The sequence below is a fragment of the Stylophora pistillata genome, chromosome 3, assembly GCF_964205215.1.
Source record: "Stylophora pistillata chromosome 3, jaStyPist1.2, whole genome shotgun sequence".
NCBI lineage: Eukaryota > Metazoa > Cnidaria > Anthozoa > Scleractinia > Pocilloporidae > Stylophora > Stylophora pistillata.
The window spans coordinates 24,664,365-24,691,918 of record NC_142521.1 but is presented as its reverse complement, the minus strand read 5'-3'; the positions used below and the strand labels follow the sequence as shown (position 1 = coordinate 24,691,918).

The 27,554-nt window shown below is 38.8% G+C and overlaps 2 protein-coding genes and 1 long non-coding RNA gene across 3 annotated transcripts; 1 reads left to right on the top strand and 2 right to left on the bottom strand.

The window, feature by feature from the left end:
* Positions 1 to 149: 149 nt before the first annotated feature.
* LOC111332962 (dCTP deaminase) lies at positions 150 to 2,016 on the bottom strand. The gene is given in 2 exon segments (XM_022938453.2): positions 150 to 1,528; positions 1,530 to 2,016. Coding segments are annotated over 2 exon segments (1,332 nt in total). The 5' UTR covers positions 1,926 to 2,016; the 3' UTR covers positions 150 to 592.
* Positions 2,017 to 4,406: 2,390 nt separating this feature from the next.
* LOC148735181 (uncharacterized) lies at positions 4,407 to 10,763 on the bottom strand. Its single transcript, XR_015998603.1, has 4 exons — positions 9,990 to 10,763; positions 9,338 to 9,698; positions 8,895 to 9,001; positions 4,407 to 4,571 (listed from the first exon to the last, which is right to left on the bottom strand). It is a non-coding gene; the product is annotated as an uncharacterized LOC148735181 (long non-coding RNA).
* On the top strand, positions 6,515 to 23,435 carry LOC111332998 (uncharacterized). The gene is made up of 29 exons (XM_088752895.1): positions 6,515 to 6,825; positions 8,745 to 9,131; positions 9,535 to 9,714; positions 11,129 to 11,224; positions 11,590 to 11,684; positions 11,773 to 12,001; positions 12,307 to 12,678; positions 12,794 to 12,882; positions 13,474 to 13,659; positions 14,146 to 14,226; positions 14,573 to 14,675; positions 14,938 to 15,072; positions 15,364 to 15,448; positions 15,968 to 16,076; positions 16,369 to 16,421; positions 16,629 to 16,740; positions 17,250 to 17,353; positions 18,150 to 18,252; positions 18,579 to 18,732; positions 19,057 to 19,123; positions 19,242 to 19,308; positions 19,798 to 19,886; positions 20,432 to 20,558; positions 21,117 to 21,158; positions 21,270 to 21,350; positions 21,874 to 21,934; positions 22,269 to 22,324; positions 22,722 to 22,841; positions 23,147 to 23,435. Exons 1-29 carry the CDS (start codon positions 6,675 to 6,677, stop codon positions 23,192 to 23,194), a joined length of 3,582 nt encoding a protein of 1,193 aa, XP_088609021.1. The 5' UTR covers positions 6,515 to 6,674; the 3' UTR covers positions 23,195 to 23,435.
* Positions 23,436 to 27,554: the final 4,119 nt, after the last annotated feature.

Sequence of the window (27,554 nt, the reverse complement as noted above, 5' to 3'; positions counted from 1 at the left end):
TTGGAATTATATCAGTTTGCTTTCATTTCAAGAGCGATACTACAATTGATATTACTTCAATGAAACTGATTTTAGACAAACAGTCTTCGTGAAAAAGATGGAGAGCCATGAAATCTCGTTAGAGAGAAGTCCCTCTGATTCATTCAGTGTACAGTTAAACAAAAGCTTTATTAAACTGAATGCTAGTTTTGTTCATAAAACTTATCCTTTCAAGTTGATATAAAAAAGATCCTTTTATTATACAATTGTCTTCTCTATTCAGCAAATATTTGAAGAAACAGCAGACATGGAAAACAGAAATTGATAAAATGAGGAAAATTTTTTCACCAGAAATACTTTCACCATAGCACACAAAAGTCTAGTTACTCAACATTACTTGTGGTCCTTCTGTCAATCTCCCAGGTGGATCTGAGTAGATTTTACAAAATTGGAATCATTCCAATTGTTGGGGATATAAAGAACTATTATCCTTCATTGGAACTGGTTAATATTTCCTGAGTACGAGTCAGTAAAAAAACTGATGAGATGAATTTCCTCAACCAGAGAGAAGTCTGTATCATTTAATGTTAACAGAACTGTCGATTGAAATCGATCAGCTCGATTTTAGTCTCTTCCTTGTTTCTGGATCAGAAGCCAGTCGCTTTGCTGGTGTCTTTGTGGTCTCCATCTGATAGCAGGTTATGATCCCGTTTCCAATGTACTCTTTAATTAGTTTGTATGACAGTTCTCCGCCTTGACTCTCCTTTATCTTTTCGCCGATTACAATAGTGTTTACGCCACTGAGCTTGATCATCGGAGCACACTCATCACATGGAGGCTTGGTCAAAAACAGTATTCCGTCTGTCAAATCCTTGACGTTCCTTACCAGCAGAGCGTTTTGCTCGGCGTGGATCACATAAGGGAACTTTTTTTGAAGTGCATTGTCGTCATCGGAAGCTCTTGGAAACTCACCATACAATGCCTTGGATGGAAATCCATTCCAACCCAGAGAAACTATCTCCGGAACTCGACCTTTCACAATGACAGCTCCCACGCCAGTCTTGGGGTCATCTGTCTGTCTAGCTAGCATTTTGGCAAAAACCATCATGTGGTAAGCTGTTTTAAATTCTGGGAAGTCGTCAGCAACGTCAACAGGAACAACACGAGAATCAGATGCAAGTTTAACCTTACGGAAAGCAACACCTTTGTCCATAGGCGCCTTGACAACGGCGATCCATTTCATCAAGGATATGAAATCATTTTCAACTTGAGATTTCATCTTACCCTCAAAGCATGGCCAAGGAAGACTTTCCTGAGCGCGAGCAGACCACTTGGAGCTCCACCATGTTTTCAAGAGCTTTTCACGACACTCACTGATGTCATCTGGTGTTATCTCTTCCGGTAACCTGTTCTCGAATTTAGCCAAAACCCTTTGTTCAACGTAAGGAATGAACACGGATTGACCGACGGAACTATTTTTGAAGAGGTTATCCACTCTCGCTACTTCTCCTTCGTTTTCCGATTCTGGTTCAATTGGTAGGTAGAACACACCGGGAAACTCTTGACTGTACGAGGAGTTTAGCACAAAGGGAACAAGGCTTCCGGGATACAAACACTTTACAACCTTCAAGCTTACCACAGTGGTTGACCATGACTCGGGTGACTCCGTGAACGCCATCTCGACTACAGTCAGCGGCAAGGACACGATCGGTTGGCAATACGAAAACTACACCGACTTTCTTGGCGTTGTTTTCCGTCAAACTTGGCTGTTCGTCCGCTTTGACCGGAAAAGTTTCCATCCAAAGCGCTAATACCATGTATAAATTTTCTTTGGTTATTCGGGTCTCTCGCTGTTCACACTCGTTTCCTCTCGATCCACTCTGTACACTCGGTTGTAGAACAGAGGATTGAATGGATTCATTTCCTAGTTGTGACTTCTCCCCCATAAAATCAAGATTTCCAACAATCAAAGTTAGTGATATGCACTTTTCAGTGATAGTTAAGTGTTAACTGCTGAGGAAGAATGCCGGTTTATATACAGACCTTAAGTGTTTAAGATGGGACTTTTCCCTCGCGGCATATTATTAAATTTCGATTTCGCCATCCCTCAAAATGAATCCATTATTCTCGTGAAAAACCCAACAGGAACCTAAATTTTGAGATCTCCCTGCCATAAATATGTAGAGGACATTTGTTTTTGTTGGATTCGAAAACATTAACTTTCCTTCATAAACCAGAAATTGTGACGAGTTTTCTAAGAAACGCAAAGGGACTTCCCCATTAGTAAGAATTCAATAACTACGTCACTACGTCATACACTCCGCTCTTGAATATTAATTTCAAACTTCCGATTCGTTCAAGAGAATACCACAGAAAATGCTATCTGATATTTTCTAGGATATGAAAGCCATGATTTGTCAGGAATCGCGCGTGATCATGAGCAACGGAGAAACTTTGATATAGATGATACTAGCGTGAACATTTTCTGATAGCTCCTGACGTTTTCATGAAAATTTTTCAAGATTGAATGACCCATGTTTTTCAATCGGTCAACTTTCCATCGAAACAGAAATATGTAGGAAGTCCTTTCCAGTAACTGAAGCGAAAGTCTGGCAGTGTGGTTTTTTAATAATCGTTTATTAATGTCGTTGTGAAATTATACTGACCGTAGCTAAGAAAGTATTACTTAACGCCATATAAACCACGTAAGTGAAAAAAACACTCCAACTAACTTCTACTTTCAACACACTACTGCGAAAACTTCAAAACTAGTTTCGTCTACGACCTCGTCAGTTGATGACAAACAAAAACTAAAAATTTGTTTTGAAAGATTTTTGAAAAAACGCGCGCGTCGTGTAGTAACACACGAAAAGTAGCCTCTCTGAACCAGGTCTCTAGAACTGTCACATTGCCATAACTGCCCTAGGCACGTTGACATAATTCCACCCGCTTTTGGAATTCATTAACTTGCCCTCTTCAACCTTATTTATCAGTACAGACTCCGTTATCTGCCTCAACATTGCATCGTCACGAAAAACCCGCGTTACATTCATTACAAAGCCCACTTCATTTCCACCATGCCTTTCACAACAATGTCTCCACAGAACAGAGCTCCCTTCTCGCCGTTCCAAAGCATGGAAGTGTTCTCTACCACGAGTATACGCACTTCTGGACGTCTCTCCTACATATTTCGATTTACAAACACGGCAAACCAACTCATATGTAACACCCGTACTTCGGCATGACTCCTTTCCGTCAGTCCGGCAGAGAAGGCAGTCAGCATTGGTGCATCGCCTCTGTTTGAAAGGGTCTGATTTTTGGAGCATGGCTTTAAGGGTTGTTCCAGATTGCTCAACAACTTTGATCTTAAACTCTGTGGCTTTGATCTCTCTCATGTACCTGCGTTTAATCTGGGAACCAGGCGTTATTGGGACGAAAATCACTGTTTCATAACTACCCTTTCTAAACCAGTTGTCACGTCTCTTCTTTCTCTCTCGCGCCCGTTCGTACGCCTTCCACTCTCTCGGCCTGTACAACGGCTTCTCACCATACTTACGCAGGAAGTGTTAAGGATTCTCCTCAACTGTAGCAGGAAGTTACCCTGGGAGGTTGTTGTTGCTCACGTCAACCACATGATGTTACGTCTTCAATATTCTGGTTATGATCAGAAGTTTCGAAAAGAAGTAGTACGGTCAGCGTTGGCTGCCTACAACCTTACCAGCAGAGCGTTTTGCTCGGCGTGGATCATATAGGGGAACTTTTTTTGAAGCGCACGGTCGTCATCTGAAGCTCTTGGAAATTCACCATATAATGTCTTAGATGGAAAGCTATTCCATCCAAGAGACACTATCTCTGGAACTTGGCCTTTTACGATGACAGCTCTAACGCCTTTCTTGGGGTCATCTGTCTGTGTAGCAAGCATTTAGGCAAAAATTATCAAGTGGCGAGCTGTATCGAAGTCAGGGTAAAAAACAGCAGCTGCAGCGTTACCACGAGCCACTCGAGAATTGGCTTCAAGCGTAACCTTCCGGAAAGAAACACCTTTGTCCACAGGGGCTTCGACAACGGTGATCTACTCCATGAAGGATTTAAAATCCTTCTTAACCTTAATTTCCATCTCACCCTGGAAGCAAGGCCAATAAAGAGGCTTTTGGGCTCTTGCCGACCATTCGTCACTCCACCATTTTTCGAAGAGCTCATCTCGACCCTTGCTGGCCAAATGTAAATCTAAATGATCAGGTGCGTTTTTATTGAGAGTTGGTTCATAAAAGGTCAAGGATTTCTCGCCGAACAAAGAATTGCAGCGAGGAACCTTCAGTCGATCCCTCAATGATGTCGATGACGGAGTTGGCATACTGTCCATTTACTCGTAAGATTGCAGTAATAGGGTCTTGAAAACAACGTACTGACTAACAGGAGCCAACGAGGCTTGATCTTCGAATAAGTTGATCGTACTTCTGTTTACGTAGTTCATAGGCGCTTGAAATTTTTCAGCGAGATATTTGCAAGTCAGACAGTACAATAATGCATTCCCGTTAAGCAACTTACACGTGATGAACGCGTGAACGTAAGTCATGGTACTCGCAGTATACCTTAAGAGAAGAAGAAAAAGAAGATGCTTCTCTCACGCTAGATTCTTGATACTCAAAATTATTGAAAAAAATCTAAAAAGTCTGTCCACACATCTTGACGTGGAATAAGCTTTACTCTGGTCAGAAAAAAAAAATAACAAACGGCCAAAACCGTAGCCCACGAAGAAAGTTTGTAGCATCAGTTTTAATTTCAGTAAATACCCAGTATTTTACATCTAGCTTCTAACTTAAAAATATTAATGAGCTCAGGAGTAGTGAAGTAAAACGAAAAAATGGATTTCTGAGTTATCAATGAAGAGTTTCAAAATTCCAAGTTTGCGAACAGTACAGGTATGAGCATAAACTATGAAGATAGAGCAGTCTTCGAATATTCAATAAAACTTTGGCACCCTTAAAGCAAGACATATTGACAATGGCAAAGTGGAAAAACTTTCAAGGTTCAAAAAACCACCGTTTTTATGGAAGAAATGTACATATTTCTGAAAAGCGTGGGAACGGTCGAATTTCCCGGTTAGAGTTTGCAAATGGTTCAACTGTACAGTTAATTTCTGGGCTCCAGTCACTTGATTCACTTTTATTATTTTGTGATTGGAAAATAAGCGTGGTTGAAAAGGCAAACCTTCTTGAAATGAATAAAGAAATCTTCACATTGTATTTTTTTTCGAGCAATAAAGTAAGGGGGACAGGTAAGGTCTTGTTTCAATTTTATATAGGATTTCACAGGGCTTGTTTATGGAACTCAAGGTACTTCACGCATTTTTTAGTGAATAATGGCCATCTGATAGGTTGAAAAGAAAGTGAAGTGGTGACAAAATATGAAATTACTCTTATAAAGCAATATCCGCGAATGCAATTCCTCGAAATGGTCTTTCTGAGGGTTGCAAACCATAGAGTCCTAAATGATTTAAAGGATTTGCAGCAAGCTTATTCACTAATTTTATTGCGAGAATTCGAAGCAGAAAGTCTGGAATTTTAATGAACAACCAACTCTTAGACTAGTATCCTTATATAATAAACCTTTCAGAAAACACAACTTACAATCGATCCACGAAATATTTCATTTAAACAACTTGCAGATTAGAACGAGTAAGTTGAATTGTTTCGTATACCCGTCTGACGTTTTACCCTCAGGTGGGCCCCAGCATTCTTTGACCTGCTCGTCTAATGGCAAGTAACCAAGATTGTGAAGAGAACTATATCAGCGTTCGCTCAAATAAATAATGAATTTACACAGCGGCCTCAGACCAAGTGCTAATCTGCAAACGTTAACCAACCCGCAGGTCTCATTAAACTGGTTCTTTTTTTAATCAAAGTTGTAACTGTAAACATCGTTCATTTTTCTATGTCTTTGCTTTTTTGGACAGAAAATGTGGCTTCCTCAATACAGGTCCTACATAAGTCATGGAAATTAAAGCAGGGATAATAAAATAAAGCTCTGTTTCGTCTTCAAATTAGCATTTTTTCTGCCAGCAGTTTGACAATAACTCATTCAACTTATACTGACTTCGATAAGGTCTGAATGTCAACAACAAGATAACTATGGATGAGAATAGTCCATTCCATTAAAAAAGGAAGTGTTTCGTAAAAAGCTTTCTTTTCTTTTGTCCAGTTTAATTAAATGTACGCGTAAGCTATAACGCCGATGGAAAATGTCGTATGGAACACCTCTGGCAAGAATCAATATTGAAACTGACGAAGTGATATCCACTCAACTTTCCCTCCTGCATCGTTTTGTCAAATTAAATATCTGGTTATGCGTTTGAGATGAAGCTCAGTGAAAACCAAGCGTGCGAAATGAAAAATTCTGAACGTTTTGTTAAGGATTTTTAAGGAAAAAGGTGAAACAGAGACGTCGTGGCCATTTTGACTTCAAATTTTTTCGGAATGAACTTGTCCAATTTTTTTTTTTTTCATGGTGTATATCCAGGGTCAAAGAAGAGAATTATGTTGGCTCACCTGCACCATGTTTGTTTTGAAGTCAAGGAAAAACTCACTTAATGTGATGAAAGTGCAAACGTATGGCCAGTATTCCTTCATATCCGGTTCGAAATACAATCTCTTAGGAGTCACCAGTAACATCAAGGAGTGGTGGACCCGCTCTCGATGGCCATGATGTGGAAAATTTTCATTCTCCTTTCGAACATGAGTAGGGATTTGTGTCACCGTAAAGAATGCCTGATTTTGTCCTTGACTTTTTTGTTTCTTGTGTGTAACTTACAGGTTGTTCGACCTTCCTCGCAGCAATTGGTAAACAGTAAGTAAAGTGGTTTTCTTCCAATATCCTAGACACTATTTTTTAACGTACGAATTCAAGAAAATTCTTCAGTCAAGTTTCTAGCGCAGAAAGTATAGCGTTAGATAGTTTTGAAAATAGCCGAAACAGTCGAGAAAATTCAAGTTGAAGGGAAGGGATTCTTTTCTTAAATCTCTTCCCGCTATCATGAGTTAAAGTTTTCAAATAAACATCTCTGTTTGATACAAATCATTCACGATGTTGGTAGTTCTTCGCTGCAAAAGCTGGTTTTACTATGTCTATCAAAAGTTCTTGCACAAGGTTTATGAAGAATGAAGAAATTTTGCTTTTAATCTTCCTTACTTTAATAGGAGACCGTAATTTTTCCAATTTTTTTCGCGAATACGATGTTTTTTAATAAAAATTGTCAAAACTGACATGATCATTTACAAATGGGTTTCATTGTTTACCTTAGTTGATAAAAAAGTGGATAATTGATGGCGGAAAAAGAAAAATTAAAGAATAGACAAATGCGACGGTCAGGATCCTTAGGATTGAGTTTGTGAAAAGCCTTCTCGCTTTCGATTAAGATCTCGAGAAAAAATATCCATTCAAAGAGAAATCTAATTTTTTAGTAACAGACTCTTTTTCCTCATGTTACTTCAAAATACATCTTAAACATGCACGTTTAGATCTTTCCGATACTATAGCGTTATCAACATCTTACTTTCAACATATATTTCTTTGCAAAAGGGCTCTTTTTCTTTGGAAGTAACTATCAAACCTTCGGGGAGTTGAAAAAGTTTTGCACCCAGGATATCGAAACGCTAGGCTATTAGTGGTCCTTCATAGCTGACACCTAGGCGAAGACCTTTCAGGTTTGCCAAAAGGGATGACTAATCGCATCAGTGGTTACCATAATCCATTTCCTAAATAGCGGAAATCCGAATAAACTAAGCAAGAATGCAATGTTAAGAGATTAAACAGCCATGTTATTGTCTTAAATTTTTCGTTAATGGCATCTAGGAGCTAAAGTGCGTGTCGTCGGTCAGGTTTGCAACCAATATTTACACAATGGCCTCAATCTTTCATAAATTATGCTCGATCATATAGATATTTTTCTCGAGAAGCGACTGTATTGTGCAGGCACGGCTCGAAGCAACCGTTGAACCTTGTGTTTGGTTTCCTCTAAAATATACATTTTTGAAGCAAGTTTTGGAAAAAAGGTTAAGTGCGATAAGTGTCGGTTATGTGGAATGGAGTATTTTTAAATTTTTCTAAAAATGGTTTTTAATAAGTATTTTCAATTGGGTAAGAAAAACGAGATGCAGCACTCCTTTATGTTTAACTTTATACGGAGACCAGAGGACAGCCCACTGGTGGCACCCAAATTTCAGCAAGGGCGTTCACGCCAGTTGCATAACAGCAAAATATTCGATGGATTATTAATCGCCGCAGAACATTCAGTTCCTAGGCATAGATTAAAATTAATTTCTAGAGCGAGACAACACTTATGTAGGCTCATATCGACTAAAGTTACATTTATTTAACTCTTTCACAAGATGCTTATTCAGTTTAAGACGCCCAATTATTATATAGATACTGATGAAATACCAGGATTTCTCCTTTTACTAAAAAATCATATCTTCACCGCGCGCAGTGAAGATACTTTTTTTATCTTTCACATGTGAGGATATTGGTGTGGCCATGGTTACCATCATAATTACCCAAATGCTGTTTCGAAAATGAATAAAAAAAAGTTGTCTTTTATGTGGAAATTTCATCAATATCTATATAATAAACAGAACATTACATGGCCGCTTGGGGATACGAATTTTATCTTCGAGTGCTGAAAGTATCTTTTAGCACTCGAAGATAAAATTCGTATCCCCAAGCGGCCATGTAATATCCTCTATTTATATTCCATTCTTCCTTTGCAGATAATCAGCTTACCTTAGCTCCCGGAGAAACTCTTAAAATTAACACTACAGAGCCTTCCGCCATTGTTGTAGACAGCCAAGGGAAAAAAAAAATCCTTAAAATAACTACCGAAGAAAACCTCTCGTTTAAAGGGAATTTTGTCAGTTTACCTGGATGGAATTACAGCGTTGCACGAATAGTGTTTTCCAAAAACATCTGGATAGAAGCCAGCTCCATAGTTGAGGTGTTTGGGGAACATTCGCTATCTATCGAGTCTCTGGAAGGAAATATAACCGTTGAAAGTTTGATCGATTTATCTTGTGAAGAGGCTGTGCTGGGTGGGAAGTGTGTTGGAGGATATATGCCCACTGATAAACCCACGAGTTGGTCGTCAGCTCTAATACCGGGTAAGCCTGTAAAGTGTATCGACTTACACCCCTCGCAGAAAGGGAAATAACAGGTGTCTGGATCAATCACAAAGTGTAGCTCATTACCATGAGCACAGTTATTTTTGCGTTAGCTTAAATAAAATACATTTTCCTAGTTTCTTCTATAAATCCAGGGTACATATGAAGGAGTAATTATTATTAATGAAGTTATTACTCTGACTCACCATACTTTGGAAAAAAGCAAACAGTTTGATTGCCGAAGAATTAGCAGGTTAATGTGTTCATCCAGGAAAAGTTAGTCCTAAAAGGGAAGGTGACTAACGTTATGAACGCGCGTGAAAGTCATTATAAGAATTTGTGAGGCAAAATCTAAATATTATTTGACTGTAGTTGATCCATCCTGTTTGTTTCTCTGTGAAAGGAAATGGACCAGGGAGCACGAGCAAGGAATACTTAACTGATCAGTCACCACGATGCATCGGTGGAAGCGGACACGGTGGCCGTGGAGGAAATCCAGCGTATGATGATATTCAGGTTGACCTCTACAGTGGCTTAGAGTATGGACGGAATGATTATGAAGTCCTCCTAGGAGGCAGTTCAGGTAAATGTTGAATTTAGCTCGTTAATTTCTAGAGCTCTGTGAGTTTCGTACGAAAGCGTGAACTCTAAGAAAATAAGATGTTTTCCCAGTATCAAGAAAAATCAATGTAAAAGGCTGATTATCTTATTCGGCAGACGGCTTCTGTCCAATTTTAGACTCGAAGTTAGAACGTTACACTTGCTGCCGTTAGGCTTTTGGAACACAGTGACCAAACCTCAAGTCAAAGCAATAACACAAGATTCATCAAGAGTATCATAGTAAGAAGATCTATATACCTTGCTCTAGTAAGGTCTCATTTTGGTTATGCAACACAAGTATGGAACCCTCACTCGATAGAACTTATGCGGAAGATAGAGCGAGTTCAGAGGCGTGCGTCGAAGTTTATCCTGGGCTTGCCCTTTCGATGTGAAGAATCTTACAGAAGCAGGCTAATAAAACTGAACCTTCTCCCAATCTCCTACTGGCATGAACTACTAGACATGATTTTCTTTTTTAAAGCAGTATCTGGCTTAGAATATGTAAATTCTGAAGTTCTCCCCCAAATCCGTTCAGCTCGTACCACTTGATCTAATAGCAATCCTAATGTCATTCACTTTCTGCAAAGAAGATGTAAAACAACGACCTTTCAAAGATCGTTTTTCAATAGAACTGTCAGAATTTGGAACTGCCTTGCCAACGATTTGGAACTCTCCTTAAATTTAAATATTAATCGATTTAAGTCTATTCTGTACCAATACTATTTTACCGCTCTATCAAAGTGGTATGACCCTGAGGACGCCAAAACCTGGAAATTAATCTGTCCTTCTCGTAATGTAACCTGTAATTTGTCTGTAAGTGATCGTTGCTGTTTTTGATCTTGTATTTATAAATATTTTGTAATAACGTTTTTAAATTGGGACCACAGTAATTGGCCTTCGGCTGTTGTGGCACCCCTGCCTGTATTTGTTGTAATATTTTTCTTATTGTATATATATTCTTATTGATATTTTTGTATATATATTCTTATTCATATTTTTCTTATTGTATATATATTCAGGCAAAACTAATAAAACATAAAACATAAAACAATAACAGGAGAAGAAAACTGGAAATGAAAGTAAAGTTGTTTGTATTCAATAAGTACATGTGGGGCGGTTTAGATTTAATGAGATATTGTCCCCTGCAGGGTGTTATCTTGATTCTTCTGCTCTCATGATTACTAAGTAGATGTGGGGCGGTTTAGATTTCATGAGATATTGTCTCCTGCAGGCTCTTATCTTGATTCTTCTGCTCTCACGATTACTAAGTACATGTGGGGCGGTTTAGATTTCATGAGATATTGTCTCCTGCAGGGTCTTATCTTGATTCTTCTGCTCTCACGATTACTAAGTACATGTGGGGCGGTGTAGCTTTAATGAGATATTGTCTCCTGCAGGGTCTTATCTTGATTCTTCTGCTCTCACGATTACTAAACCTGGACATGGAGGGGGAGCATTACAGTTGGTAGCGAAGCAGGGTTCCATAATAATCGGTACGTAACACCTGCAAAAAAGTTAAGCTGATTCCCTTTTAGCTCTTAAAAAAAGACTCCGTTTCGTTCACCAAGATTTGGGGTCCAGAAACTCACATGTTCGGGGAGTAGGTCACAGTTTCTAAGACTATCTGTGGAGTAACATTGTACTGAATTTTCCGTAGGGAAGCCCGACTAAACTAGTCATTTCTTTTAAATCCCTTGTCTGCCACAATTTCGTCCTATTAGATTATAAACTTTTCCTTTAAATGTGGAAAAACAAAATAAGCCACGTGACTTACAAATCTTCTACTGCGTTCTAACTTGATAGACACCCCATTAGGGAAAACCTTGAGTTAAGACCTTTGACAATTCATCTCTCACAGAAGAAAAGATTAAGGCCAATGCACAGCAAACAAAAGGGCAATACGAAGTGAACAGTGGAAGTTCAGGAGGATTAATCCGCTTAGAAGCGAACGAGGTACGATTAGTATTAGCTTTGCTCAACACTCCTTCATAGCATGCTTTACGGAATAAAAACCTCTAACCATGAATATATATCAACTCAGGTCCGCATCATCAATGCTGGCTCACTGGAGGTAAATGGTGCTCATGCTGGAAAAAATGGCAACACTTCCCCAGTGTGGGAAAAGGGGTCTGCCGGGGGCGCAGGAGGCATTGTAGATATCCTTGCTAACAAGGTTTTCATAGCAACTGGTTCTATATTACTTATGCCTGGGAATTCTACGGGTTGCGTCAACCAAACAACAGCATCTCCTGGGTTCTTGACCATACGAGGTTTGTTGAAATCGATTCTCGCGGTCATCAATTGTACATAATCATTACATAGCTTAAATCTTGATTTAACCTGAATGTCTTCAAATCCTTTTTTTAAAAACCAAATTTAAGACTTTTTTTTCTCTTTTCTGTTGTAACATGACTTCAAGGACCTCAGGCTAATGACTAAGATAATCAGTCCAAGACACCTTTTTGCCAGAAAGCACTCATGATAATCAAAGCATTCTAAATCTTTAATTTGTTTTTACGGATGCCTTTATATCATACATTAATGATTTATTTATGAAGCGTTATTTTCTTGGCAGATCACTCGTGCAATCTCAGAATATCTTGGAGAAATATCCCAGTCTTTCCTGCCGATCCTGCAGGATTCACTTGGACTAATACAACACTGTTGCCTCCTTCCTCGATACCCAGTTCTATCGCTGTTGCCATACAAACCCAACCATCAGTCGAAATATCCACAAATGACTCCCCTTTTATTGTAACCTCTTCCCTTCCCGCGAAAAGAGAGTCATCGACAACTGCTTCCATCACAAACATATATGAACGACAAAGTGAAATGCACACTTCGTCTGCGGGTGTTAAGACATCTTTTTCTCGTAATGGCCTTTCCTCTACCAAACGTATTCAGTGCTCAACAGATGTCAAACCAGTGACTGCAACACTATCAACTGGTAAGGATTTGGATCATTTCAAGGTTCATGCTTGGTATTTTTTTTTAAGGTAAATGAGGGAGATTTGAATTGAACAATTTGACGACACTGCATGTCATTCATTTGTCTGTCGTAGATGCAGTCTTTGCATCTTCTCCTCCTCGAGCTGATATAAGAGTGACAAGAAAATGGGAAGACCTGCTCACAAGTGTGGAATACCTAACGGTAATGTACATTATAATGATACAAAACCTCTAACGGTGTCCAATGTAACCACAACTCTTCTTTGGTGCTTAGGTAGGGAGTTGTTAAAAAAAAAAAAGAGTCCAGCAAAATATCATATCACCAAGATAAGGAAACTAAACATGCTAAGGAGCCATTTTTTTGCTGCGCTAGCAGTATTCTGCACACCTAGACAAAGGGAGCAATGCTCATCCCCTTCGAATTTTCATAAGGGAAGGACTGCGCTCCCTGTCGGCCCTTGCTCTTCCGCTGAGGATATAACTGTGGAAATTAAAATCCTGATAATACAGTCAAACAAAAGACGTGATCATTATCATTCAGTTTCATAGGATATTCAAAACATATTTTGATCGATACGAAGTATAAATATGACTTGCGGGGACGTGGTCGTACCTGGAATTTACGTGTCGTAAGTCAAGTTTATTCAGATTTTATCGTATCCAAGCTGTGATAATCAACTTAAGTAAGTTGTACTTACAAGGTAGCAATATCCTTACCTTTAATTGAGTTTAGAATTTGTAAAAGTTATTACAAACTTGCTCTGAAGTTTAAAAATGGGTTTCACGTTTCCAGGTATCCATAGGAAGCTCTCGAAACAACTCTTGGGCTGATGACGTTTACAATCTGCTTCAACGCCTTCGAACATTAGTGGAAGAGGAACCGTTAACGGAACGGCATCTTAACGTATTCCTGAAAATCCTTCAACAGTTTGGAATGGCTCTTTCCATGATCCCAAGCGAACATCAAGAAACTATGAAAGTAAATTTTTAGCCTTTCTTATTATAAGTTATATTCTTAACATCAAAAATATATTACTTATAAGGAGTGGATTTTTTTTTTAAATTCGTTTAAATCTTTAACAGGTTTTTTTCTTTAAAAGATCAAAATAAACTTAAAGGAAACTTCCACTCGTGGAACAAATTGTCATTAAATTATTAAGAATATTCTTAAAGTTTAAATTTGTTTTCATCTTCCTATTTGCGGATGGTAATAGTGGCAACCGTAAAACGTCGAACGAGCCAACAAGCCTTCCACGAAATTCAAGCATCAATTTTGCTTGCATTTGTTTACAGTTTATATACTTTTCGGTCCTTATTTCCTAATTTTTCCCAGAAATATTCATAATACAGCAAACATTAGCGAAAATCTATTCTACCTTTGGAGGTTGCCTTTAAGAGTTACGCTGTAAATCGTAATTCTGCGCACCTTTTAATTAAAGATAAATTGTCAATTGTTTATTTTTAGAACATTGTTACCTCCCTCATAACAACGGCAGAATCCAGCTTCGAAAAGAGAAACGAACAAGTGTGGAGCACTACAGAAAAGGTCTCTTAGGTTATACTGTTTCATCCTACTTCGTTGTGCCCGAGCAAATACCGCGACTGTAATCACGGGAGACAAACCATCCGCGATTTCCCTATGATTCACGAACATCCATTCAGATTAGCTACAGCTCGAGGCTCCAGCGATATCTATGGCGGCGATAAATTACACGAAATTCAAGATTGAGAAGTTAAAACTTTGAACTGCGCGACAGTCATCGCGCCTTATCAGTGACGATCCTTAATCAAAGTGGGATGCTTCAGTAAAATCGTGACATGGCTAATCACGAAGGATGAGTTACACCTTGTTACCATCATGTTAACCCGTTTTCTCTCCCGTTATTATGCAGCTACCAACAGTCTTGAGCGTATTGGAGAACATTACGTTAGCGCTATGGAGAATCACCTCGGTAAATGAACCCTTCAAATTTGAGCATTACTCCCAAAGGACTGGTAAGTAATCATGAAATTCAGGTGAATCGTAGGCCGGCTGTGGAAACAACTGTTCACGCTTATGTCTCAGCTTGAGATTTGCTATCTTTAGAATCAATCGAATGATGCAAAATTATGCAGTGCCACTTGATTAAATTAATAATTCTGTTCTAGAACAGAAAAAAATTCATGTTTGCTCAAAATATTCTCACTTTTTTTAACCAGCGAAACGGCACAGCCGCTGTCTAACTTATCTAACTTTATCATGTCTTTTTCCTTTCAGTTGTCCAAGTCGTTAGTTTAAAACCCACAAGAAAAAAAAGTGTAACACACTTTATGCTTCCTGACATTTCTAGAACAAACCAGTCGATTTGGAAAAACGAACACAATGCTGTTCTTATACCGTCATTTAACGATGGTAAGCCATAGCGGGATTTGCTGTTGTTGACTTACAACGCTCTATTTTAAGTCTATCCATCTCTTTTGTGTTCGCAGGATGTTGCCGTGCAACTTTGTTTGAAAAAATAAAAAACCTGATGTATGCCTTGCTTCCACTGAAGGCGTGAAATCTTCATTTAAAAAAACAAAACAAAACAAAACAAAACAACAAAAACGAAACAAAAAAAAGAACACACACACACACACACAAAAAAAGAAAAAAACCCAGAAGATCCTTGCTTGGGTTATGGAGTACTTTCTTTTTAAATAGGTGTCGTCGTCGTAGTGTCCACGATACTGTACAGAAACATTAGCAGTATCCATCCCACTACTTTTAAAGAAAACCGAAATGAAAGGTAGGTCGCTAAAGCAACCTTTTTTTTTATGCAAAGAAAAGACCATGATCGGCTGACAGTTTAAGGTTAGAGGACTAGAGACTCATTGTGCAAAAGTTCTGATATATGACCCAAACCTTTTTTTACTTCCTTGTAGTACGTTGTTCAATATGAAACATACTACAAATGCATTTCTTATTTCTGAAAGTTCTTTCAGATTCATCTTGGAAACTTTCTTGACTTTCCACTAGTTCGTAATTGATTGACTAAAACTAACAGTTGTCTGATGATGAATTTATTTATTTATCTTAATGAAATTTTGACAAGAAGAACAGATTTAGCAACGCTGCCTGAAGAGGGTTCCTTTAGAGTTAATAAGAGAAGGGTTTAATACAATAAATCCAAAACATATCTGTCCTTAAAATTTGATACGACACGAAAAATAGCTGGCAGCCTGTACACTAAACTCGCTAAGTGTATAACATTATTGTGGAGAAGCGCTAGTCTTAAACATGATCTAAAGTAATTCATCTGTTTTAGGGAAAAGAGTCATCTAGTTTCTGACATCCTCTCGTGTTCTGTACAGCACAATGGACCTTTGATTGAGAATACGCCCTTTTTTCCCGTTGAGCTGCAATTCCATCATCGGGTATGTGTGCCATCATTTCTCAACACCATGGTTTTGCTTGCAAAGACCAATTTTTGGGCTTGCATCTGTTCCACATTTCAGCATGTTTGAATACCAGGTGATTTATACCAGGGTGTGTTTAGAGCAGTAAAAGTAACAATCACTTCTCTTATCCTTTTCCCACAACTGTGTATCAACTATCTAGCTAAAAGAGCCGGAGTCCTTTCGTTTAGTTTAGGTATTTAAGTGTGTGTTTCTCTTGGAAAAACGACAGTAACATTTTTGTTTTACTTTTCCATTTGAAACAACATAGAACGGGAGAATTCCTCACTCACCAATCTGTGTATTCTGGGATCATCAAATCAGGTATGGATATGGACGCGTGTTTTAGAGGCATGCAAGGAAGGAGGTAGCAAAGGGATGCAAAGCTTTCATCTCTTGGCGGTGCGGAAAACGGATATAATCAAGGGGTTGTGCTTTTTGTTTTTAAAACAAAATACGAACTTCTACACAACAACAACGAATTTTACAAGTAAACAAAGGACTGACAATAATCCCTTTATCTTTTTGCAGTGCTTGGTCCACAGAAGGCATCAAGACCGCTCAAGTAGATGGCACCCAGGCAAGATGTCATACAACTCATCTCACAAGCTTTGCAATTCTTACCCAGTACACAGAAGTGCAGGTAACTTTGGTAAATATGATGCGATAGCACTCGACCATTACTATTGGGTCGGGCTGGTAACTGCTAGAAGATCTGCAGATAAATAATTTATAATTACCATACTATCAAAATTATCAGTCAATCAATCAATCAATCAATCGAAATATTTAAATTTTGAGAGTAAAATGACTCATGCTGACATAAAAGCTACTCCAAATATAACGAGACAGGTAACAAAGTTGATGACGGACGCCCAACTACCAGCAAAATCAAAAATAATTCCCTGATACGATGTAATGGCTGGTGAATGGCTATAAAAATATCGCCTTCTTAAGTAAACGGAACATTTTAAAAAGGATGTGTAGCATGTTTACCATGTTTATTGAAAGCTACGTCGCTTACTACAATGCCTTTTATGACTACAATCGAAAAAGGGAACAAGTTGAGATTTATTCCAACTGCTCAAGTATTTTATTTTTGGTGGATGCACTCGTAGTATCACCTGGTCGATTCAATCCTTTTTCATGCAGATTTCAGCTGAGGATGAATTCGCGCTCGGAATCATAACATATGTCGGATGTGGAGTCTCCATCGCCTGTCTCTTTGCGACATTACTGGTATATCTTGCATTTGAGTGAGTACGTCATTGATTCTCGCTTATTCCATAGTCCTAGAGGGGGGGGGGGATGAGTGAGAAATATCGAGCCTTTTACAATGAAAAGGAATTGCAACATATTTCTGCATTTACGTCTAGACATTATTTTTGTTACCAAAGACCAAGTTAATATATTAAGAAGGATTGTAAATCGGTAGTTCGGTCTCTTAATAAGGATTCTGAAGGGTGGAGTAAACAACAACGTGGGAACTTAACGTCTGAATCCTGATAACCGGTAACAGAATTAGTCAGATTCAACCAAGTTAAAACAAGCCAAGTGGAACTTGTCAGAAATAAAGTGATAATAATGTATATATCTAATGTATTCTAAAATTCAATTCTGTAACCCTTTCTATTACCCTTCGTGGGGGACTGGCCACACTGTATTGAGCGGTTTAAAATCTTTTGAAGGCAACATAACAGCTGCCCCCACAATGCTAGGAGCTACGTTCCCTACTCCTCTCAAAAAGTGCGCGGGTTCTTTCACATCGATCCCTTGCTAACCAGTAAAGAGAATATGCAGGAGACGGGGCCTATCTTTCTCATCCGAGAATACTAGTGTTTTTTTCCATTTGTAGATGTCATAGCAAAGACAGCACATTCTCCTCAGTTATTATAAGAACCCGAGTGTCGCTCAGGCTCTCAAACCGTTGACCTCCCGCATGACAGTCTGATGCTCTACAACACGGGCTAACTAGTACCTGCTAGCCAGATTTATTACTCAGGCAGATAACAGTGCTTGTTTTAGACTCGAAGTTTTGTCTTTCTCTCTCAGGTCGCTCTCCACTGAAAGGCATAAGATTCACATGAACTTGGCTCTGGCTCTTCTGCTGGCTCAGTCGCTGTTCTTAACTGGTGTAAACGCTATAGGACACAAGGTATTGCAGATGTGACTGAATTCTCCTAAACCTAGTTCATTTTCTTGGCGGATTTATCAGAGGAGTCAGTTACCTTACAAAGTTTGTACTTTATTTTGGTCCTTTAAGTGGCTTTTGACAAGAGTACTTGTCGAGGACAAATCGTCAATCCTCCCTCGGTCATGGTAGGCTTTTAAGAAAAACGATCGGGTGTAGATTCAGGGAGTTTTAATGGTCGTGATTTTGGATCAACAGCACAACTGACGATTACCTCTGAAATTTTATGATCTTGCTGAAGGAGTTTTGTCACAAGAAAAACCCTAAATTTTGATTATATATTTTCCCAGACTCTTTGCCGCGTTCTTGCCGTCTGCCTGCATTACCTGTTTTCAGCAGTATTCACTTGGATGTGTGTAGAAGGTTTTCATCTGTATGTGATGATTCTCTCCGTGTTTCGTGCTGACAGCGTCAAAATGAAATACTACTATTTGACTGGCTGGGGTAAGGAAAAATTTTGGATTGTTACATTTTTCCAAATCTATTTATATTTAATCAAGCACCGTTTTTCATCTTCGCTGTTGTAGCTTTGCTCCATCCCAACTAACATGTAGAAAGGAATTAACTAAAATGGCAAAGTGAACTTGATGTGTTTCAATTAAACCGGTTACATGAATATTTTAAATACAATGTTCATTTACGCTTTAAAATTTTTTTAACAATTTATATGCGAAATCAAAATCTACAAATGAAGCTGTTTCTACCTCGTCATGTTTAGGAGTCTGGATAAAAAGAAAAGTCCCAAACTAAAAGCTTGTTATTTCGCAGGTATTCCAGTTATTATTGTCGGTTTAGCTGCGTCAATTCACCCTGAAGGATACGGAACAATAAAATCGTAAGTGTATAAAGAGCCAGAAAAAGAAAGAAATGGAAACAAAGTTCCAATGATTCAGGCCCTTAGTATGTGAAAATTTGTACCATAGTATTCACTTTTTTTTATTCTATTTTTTCAGATGCTGGTTGTCTATTGATGATCAATTCATTTGGGTTTTTCTGGCGCCTGTTGTTTTAGTGATTGTGGTGAGCTGGGTTTCGTTTTTCTTACCATTAAAAATGGATCTTAAGTTTCCTGAAAACCCATCGTTGTCCCAACAGACTGTTAAAAAATAACACAAAGGAATTTGCAGATTATTTAAAATCTTAAATCTTTTACCGCGCACAGCTGCAAACACAATTTCACCTCGACGGAACATTTTAACCAAACGAAATACGTGATTCAAATGAAGTACTAACTACTCTTGAACGACTTTGCCAGAAAATATATAATTTCTACTTAACCAATTGATCATCTCTATTTTAAAGATTTCAAGCACTTAAAACTAAAAAGGCTGCGGGAGCAAGTTTCAATCAGGGGGAGAAAACATGCAATAATGTTAGGATATTCAGAGGGGATGTTGGGGAATGTTTCGCGAGTTCTTGAGTAAAGTATCACAACTCCCTGTCCTACTCTTCTTAGCCAGTGACTGAGTTGTTAATACCGTGACTGCACAGAAATATGTTTGTGTTCAGGTTAATTTCATGGTTCTTGTTGCCGTGATAAAAGTCGTCGCTAATTCCGCGTTACCGTCAAGAGCAAATACAGACTTTGGAAATGTCAAGTGAGTGTCATTATAATTAAAACGAGATATTTTACACTCTTACATTGTGCTGAAGGATTTTACCGTGTATGAACGAAGTTATCTATCTTATCCATGATAGCCTCGACGATTTTATATCACCGGAGACAGGGAGAGTAAGGAGAATTTTACGTCTTTAATGTAATCTATTCCTTCTGGTTCTTGTCTCTCTCTTTTCAACCGCTTTGTTCACACATAAAGCCCAAAAGTCGTAATCAGTCGATAAAATGGTGCAATCGTCCAAGTGGAGTCAATCATTAGGAGGACTGGTTCGGTAATAGTGAGTGACGTTTCAATAACCCTAACTGACATCATTGTTAGAGTCAAGTGAGAAGTCGAAAGTCGGACTCGTCAAAACTGATTGTTCAATTTCTCTATAATACTAGCATTGTATACTTTCCTTGAAATTCGCCTTCAGTAGGATTACGAAAAGAAAAAATAATTTCCATCTTTATCCAATTCTTCTCTTGCTGGAGACAACTTTTAATATTCAGGAAGTTTTTGACATTAAGGGTTTTTCTCCTCAGGGCTGGAGTCAAAAGCGCAGTTGTTCTACTACCTCTGCTTGGAGTCTCCTGGGTGTTCGGGCTTCTTACTTTAAATGAAAAGATGATAGCTTTTCAGTACATATTTGCCTTTTCCACCGGTTTCCAGGTAATGTTCATTTCATAGAGGTAGTTCATGGTTTTTATCCTCAGCTGGTCACAAAGGAAAAGCAACTGAAGCGTGGAATTGAATTTTTCCCTACACCCTCGGCCCGGCTGGAAATCAACAGTAAATCAGTCGTTGCGAAAGATGTCATCCACCAAGCCAGTCTGCTAAAACTGAAAGACAGGCAGCTCATTCTTTTGCACCGGGACACGAACTTGTCGCATGACATTGTATCCAATGAGAAAGCTTACATAAATATTTCAAATGCGTCCAATCGCTTTTCACAAAAATACTGAAGCAATGCAAGTGGCTCGAGTAACAGCTGTAATTTTATTCCGTGACACCAAATACCTTGGGTGTAAAAAAGACATTGAGAAGGATGACCTTTAAAATTAGTCTCATGTAAGGCATCCATTCTTTTCGCTTAGACCTCTTTTGGTCAGATAGTAACAGCATTTCTCACTCCATCTTTATGCGCATCATATTCAAGCTGATTAAGTAAACTTTCTTTCAGCAGGAAGAACCGTTACAGGAAATTTAACCTCGCCTTTGCTTTTTCAGGGCATGTTTATCTTCTTGGCTCACTGTGTAGGAAGCAGCGACGTAAGGGTGTTATCTTTTCATTTCTCTTTGCGTTTTTATCAAGCGTAATGAAAATTTTAACAATACCAGAACAATAAAGGTAACAACGTAATGAAACCTCTTGCCTGTTAGGTTCGCTCTGCGTTTAAACGGATGAGGCAAAGACATATGTGGGCCCGTGGGTCAGAGAATGCTCCGTCGCATATTCCTTCGGTGAGTCAACATGTAATGGAAATCAATACGCACCATGGGTAATAAGCTATCCTGGATTTGAAATGGCGGAGAAACGTAAACATGAGCAAGATCTCCTAGTGCAATCTTTAAGTGATTGCAATACCTAAAAAAAAAAAAAAAGAGCCAAAATATCCCCCGGAAAATTTCGCAATCATATAAGAACCTAGAAGAAAAGTACAATATCAGGAAAAAGCTTCATAACGAAACAAAGGTGTCGTCGTTAATTAACGTAAAAGAACAGTTTATTAGTTTGAATCCATATCACTAGGGGTAACAACACCACCTTACAGCGACTGTCGCCGTCAGCAACCCCTTCACCGTGCCTTTTGGTCCTTCACCCCCTGACCCCGCTCTCCCTCCAGATTATTCCTAGTTTTGTAATCCTCAGTATAATTGCATTGAGAAAACCGTCGTAAAATCCAATGTGAACTAATTGCATTTCCCACATGTATTTGAAATAAAGTTGATGTTATCATCACTATCGGCAATTCTTTGGTTTCAGAAAGTAAATGTTCCTGTTTCAAAAGGAATCATCTCAAAAGGAAATATTTTAGAACAAAAGGGTACGTTGTTTTATCACGGTAGTGGCCTCATATATTCATCTAACGACAAGGAAAACAAACGGACTTTTTCAAAGAGACTCACTCGTGAAACCATTTCTGAACAACACAGGTCTTTTCAAAGAAAGAAATCAATTCAAAGTTTCGTGGAAACGAACGGCTTCAATGAAACAAAGATAAATTGTAAGCTGTCTTTCTAATGGGTAATTTCAAATTTTAACAGAGAATTAACTCAAAGCCATTCATTAAGATAGCATCTACGTAAAGAAACTGTCTTCGAGAGTGCCGAACGTTCAGAGTGACTCCCGTAATGCCTTTTCGTGCCCTTTTCTCTTAGAAAAGATACGAGCGTCTGTATTCAGCCAGACTAACAGCAAAGTGGTTAAAGTAAAGGTATGTCTTGATTTGCCTCCGTGGTAAGCTGCCTAAAATTGTGTTGGTCTTCATGACCTTGTTAGGGAGAGAGTATTTAAAAAAAGTGGACTTCTTTGATTGAATTACCATTGCGATAGACAATTTACCAGATACAATGTATATATGAAGTTGATATATATTTACAATTTACCCCCGAAACGTTCACAGTGTAACGGGTTTAGTTTGGGAGAGTGAACACAAATTCATTGTACGTATACTCAACTAATGCAATGGTTTCGCAAGTAGTGCATAACCAATCTTTCACCTATAGCAGATTTCACTTTAAAAGATTTACCTGGAGTAAAATTTAAAAAAGTGCGATCACTTGTGTGGCTGATACAATTGAATCGTTTCTTTTCTTCCCTTTTTTTCCCAGCCACCGAAAGACAACTTTGAAGGAGCTTGTTTACAAATAAATAGAACTTATCAGATGTCACGGAGAGAAAGCACTGAATCTAAAGATTGTTCGAAAATGACATCACTAAACTGCCCGCAGGTAGAGTAAATACAAAATAGAAAAAAATAGGGGTAAGCGGCAATCAACCAAACTGACCACGAGTCTTGTTCATGACTGTTACCTGTTTTATTTTAACATCGCTAGCAACAAACTGAAAGTGAATGAAACAGTACTGATGGACTAATTTGATCTCATCTTCTAATTCTATACTTTTCAGTTTTAAAGCTGTTGGGAAGAGGAAAACCGATTCGCGAACGTTGCAGCAACCTTCATCTAAGTTCAGTATTATTAACTTTCTTAACTTTCCTTCTTCTTGATGGCTTTTCTATTGTCTCCGTTTATAGGGTGCAGTTTCACCAAAAGAATCTCCAAAACGATTAGATATTAGATAGAAATCTTACCAAGAAAAGGGGACCTGATATTTGGTGCCAGCTGTCACACAAAACTGACTTGGACAAATTCCAGTTAAAGAAGTGGTTATCTGCAAGACCCCGCTAGCTCCTTCAACGACAAGAATGCGCTTGAGATGCAACAATGGATTTAGTTATTGATTAACTTTGTTAAATTAATCAACAACAATTGGATTTCCTCCACCTTTCTTGCTTGCTGTAAATAAACACTTATTCTTTGTAACCTTTCTTTTTTGTCTTTGTTGCAAGTAATTCACTGAGATGATTAACAAAAGTAACATTCTCACTTGCTCTGTGTCTTGTAAGGTAAGGGGCAAGAACAACAAAAAGCTAAATATAATGATAATAATCACAATACAAAATTTTTACAACGCCCTCTTTTAGAGCTCCAAGGCGCTTGCTTTACAATAAAATGCTTAAACTTAGTAAATAATAAATTCGAAAGATTCTAAAGCAAAACTACAAATTAAAATCGCGCTTAAAAAGATGTTTTAAGATTTCTCTTAAAAGGTGTAAGATTTAAACTACATTTTATATACTGTGGAAGATTATTCCAAAGGTCAGCTGCGCAAACCGAAAAAGCACGATCACCATAAAATGTTAACCTCGATCTAGGTGTCACTAGCAAGTTCATGGTTGATGGTCGTAAACTCCTAGATTGCTTGTAAGTTTGCTACAAATCGTGAATACAGCTGGGACTTAAATCATTTAAAGATTTAAAAGTCAACAGTAGGATTTTAAGATAAATTCGCTGCTCCACGGTTAGCCAGTGTAGTTCTCTCAGTAAAGGAGTAATACGGTCATATCAACGACCACATAAGATCAGACGCGCTGCACAGTTCTGAACTAACTATGGTCTGTGAATTAAGTATTTCGCAAGTCCATATGTGAGAGAGTTACAGTTACGAAGGTGGAAAAAGGTGGATTTACAAATGGCATCAACTTGACGTTCTATGTTCGGCTTATAGTAAAAAATAACACCTTGAGCTGTCAACCACTGTGAAAGAGAGGAGCTGAGAGACTGGCTGATGCTGCGACCCAATGACCAAAGCTCAGTTGTGTCACTACTAAGTTTAAGTTTATCCAAAGACATCCATGTCGCAATATCCTGTACACATGCTTTTAAAAATTCTCGGCACAATCACAGACGAATCAGAGTCGAATGATGAGTAAACCTGAGAGTCATCCGCGTAGAGGTGAAAGTTCATAAATTATTATGTCTTCTTATAACTTCACCAAGAGAAAACTTATACAAAAGATATAAAATAGTGCCACGAACAGAACTTTGGAGAACACCTTACATTAGATCAGACCTGGTGTAACTAGTTCCATTCACGCAGACAAATTGACTCCGTAAGCCAGGTAGGTTTTGAACCACGCGAGGACCCTTCCCTTGATACCAAACCGCATCTTCATTCTGTGGAGTAGAAAACTGTGGTCAACAGCGTCAAAAGCTGCTGGTAAATCGAGCAATAACAAAACTACAGTGTTACCATTGTCCACAGCTCGTAAAATGTCGTCCTTTACTTTCAAAAGGGCGGTCACAGTACTATGCATTCTCTTCTAAGCAGATTGTAGTTTCTCATTGAGATTGTTCTCATTAATATCCTGCACAGGTTGGGAGGCAACCTGTTTAGACACTGGACGAAAGTTTTTAAATTCTTCAGGATCTAAGTTAGACTTATTTAAAGGTGGATTAATCATAGCGCACTTAATTGCATTAGGCATAAAAGCCGCAATATTTAGTAAATAAACCACTTCAGGCGGCTGGTATGTCGGCTGATAATGTCTACGCCGGGCTGAGAGATTGTCCGAAACATGAATATTTGGCCGAGAAGCGACGCATCGAGGGCAAATATGAGATTTTGAGGACAATCTCTCAGCCCGGCGCGGACATTATCAGCCGACATACCAGAAAGCCAGAACGGGGTCGTTTATTTTATAACCCTTCCATTAATTTTCACATCGCAATTAAACTGCGCGTAAACACCGTAAAAAAGCCAGTGGTGATTTGATGGCAAATGCGCGTGATTGACGCAAGCAAGCAAAAAAAAAACGAGTTTAGTTTTCTTCCATGTAAACAGGAGAACGGAAAAGTTGAAACTCTTGTGTTAACTATGTTTCTTTTTCACGGAAAAAATCGGAGGACAAATATCGACGCGGACGGGGGTTATTGCGTGATAACTGTCCTGTGATTTTGCACCACGTGACGTAAAGTAACCAATAACATCGCGCCAAAATTAATGGATGGGTTATAACGGTAATTACTGGCAACAAAGTAGGCAAACATTTCGTTAAGACAGAAGCTGGCAGAGAATCAAGAGCACAAGTTTTAACTTTGATTAATTTAATCAGATGAGCCATGTATTCAGTAGAAATACGTAGGAAGGTCACAAGTTTTCAGGGACACAGGGTAACGATAAAGGGGTATCTTGTCGGAAAAGAAAGACTTGAAATGTTCAACTAAAGCAGAGTCAGAACTCGCAGAAGGATAACGCGCGAGAGGTTTTTTGTAGGACAAAGTATTAACCACTTGAAATAACATTTGCTGGTTTCTATGATTGGCCTCAGTTATTGATGAGTGGTAGGTCTCTTTCGCATTTTGAGGTAAGTCATTTACATCCGGTACGTTATTCTCTTTCCTGCCTTCTCTTCTATCTCTTAGCAGCCTTATTTTCATTCATAAACTACCGAGCACGGTGGCGAAGGGTAACGGATCGGCGAAAAACGGTGCATGATGATCAATTCTAGATTGAAGAGTGGAATTGAATAGATCAATAACTTTTGATAAATCTTGATCAAGTGGCGAATTAAATTACCAGATTCCTAACAAAATCTTCACCATCTCTAGTAATAACAAGATCGAGTGTCTGACCATTCTTGTGTGTGGCACCATGAACATGCTGAGCGAGATCAAATAATTGAAGGACATTCTTGGAGCGTCCTCTCGACAGCCGTTTGTAAAGTTAAGTCCGCTACCGCGAGTAACTTGCGTTGAATCGTTCGCTCCTTTAAACCACATACGAATCGATCCCGAATCGCCTCTTCGCGATAACCGCCAAACTCACAAGTCTCAGCCAACTTTTTCAATCTAGCAACGAAATCTCTTATTGCTTCCAACTCTTGCTGTTCCGCCTTGTGGAACTTGAAACGCTCGGCTATGACTATCGGCTTCGGATCCAGGTGCTTGGCCAAATTATCCACAATTTCCGCAAAAGACAAATCTTTCGGCCTTCTTGAAGATACAATGCCTCTAAGTAACGCATACATCTTATTACCCATTAAGGTAAGTATTGTTGGTACCTTTTTTGCTTCCAACACATTGTTGACCTCGAAGAACATTTCCATTCGCTCGACATAATGCTTCCAGTCTGAGCCCGGTACAAACTCCTCAACTCAACCGATGAGCGAATTCACTACCACCATATGTTGTGCCGTCGGATTCGTCATCCTCTTCGCCAGTTGTTGTGTCTTATTGAAGAAAAGTGACGCCAATCCTTGGTTAAAACGGCCGACCGAACTTTAATAATCACTACCTAAACTACAGTTACACAATATATCACAACCTCAATATGCATGCAACTTAGCTATATATCTTTACTCTCTGGGACCTCTCATGTCATGTATCTTACACCTAGTGATGGTTCCTATTATTTAAATCCTAATTCATTATACTCAAGTATGCTGGAAAGGAGGAGCACGACGATTTGGATTGGGACAAAGAACAACAACCGATGAACAGGCGACCAACGAACCGCCATATTGGAGTAGGGGAGGTTCCTGGAGAAGGAAATATAGTCATGCAAGAGACACACAGGGGACCGACAATCGCGTCATCGGAACCCCGGAGATCAGTACGAGCCAGAACGTCCACGTGGGAAACAATTTACAGAGACTTCAAGCCTCACTAAAGAAAAGGGAGGAGGTGTAGTGTCCAGGCCTCCAAGTCCACGCCCAAGGCCACAGGAGACGTTTACTCGAGTATTTATTATGCACGGTAAAGTGAGAACGGGGTGTGATACAATCTAGGATAACGAACAACTAAAGGAGCTGTAAGCGAACTGTAAGCGAACTGTATAAGCGAACTCCAGAACGTTACAGATACTGACGGCTTAAGTCAAATTCTCCGTTAAGAAATGTTTGTCGAACAGAACCGCACATCTAATGATTGCTATGTATCGCAGTCTCCGAGCTCGGCTAGCTTCAAAGCAGCTGTAGTAAAGGAATATTACAGATCAAATCCAGGAGGCCCGGTGAATTAAAACCGTTTGGTTCGATCTTGCACAATATCATGAATAATTTTCGAAAATTAATCAACAGCTTGTCAGTCTGCTAAATGGAA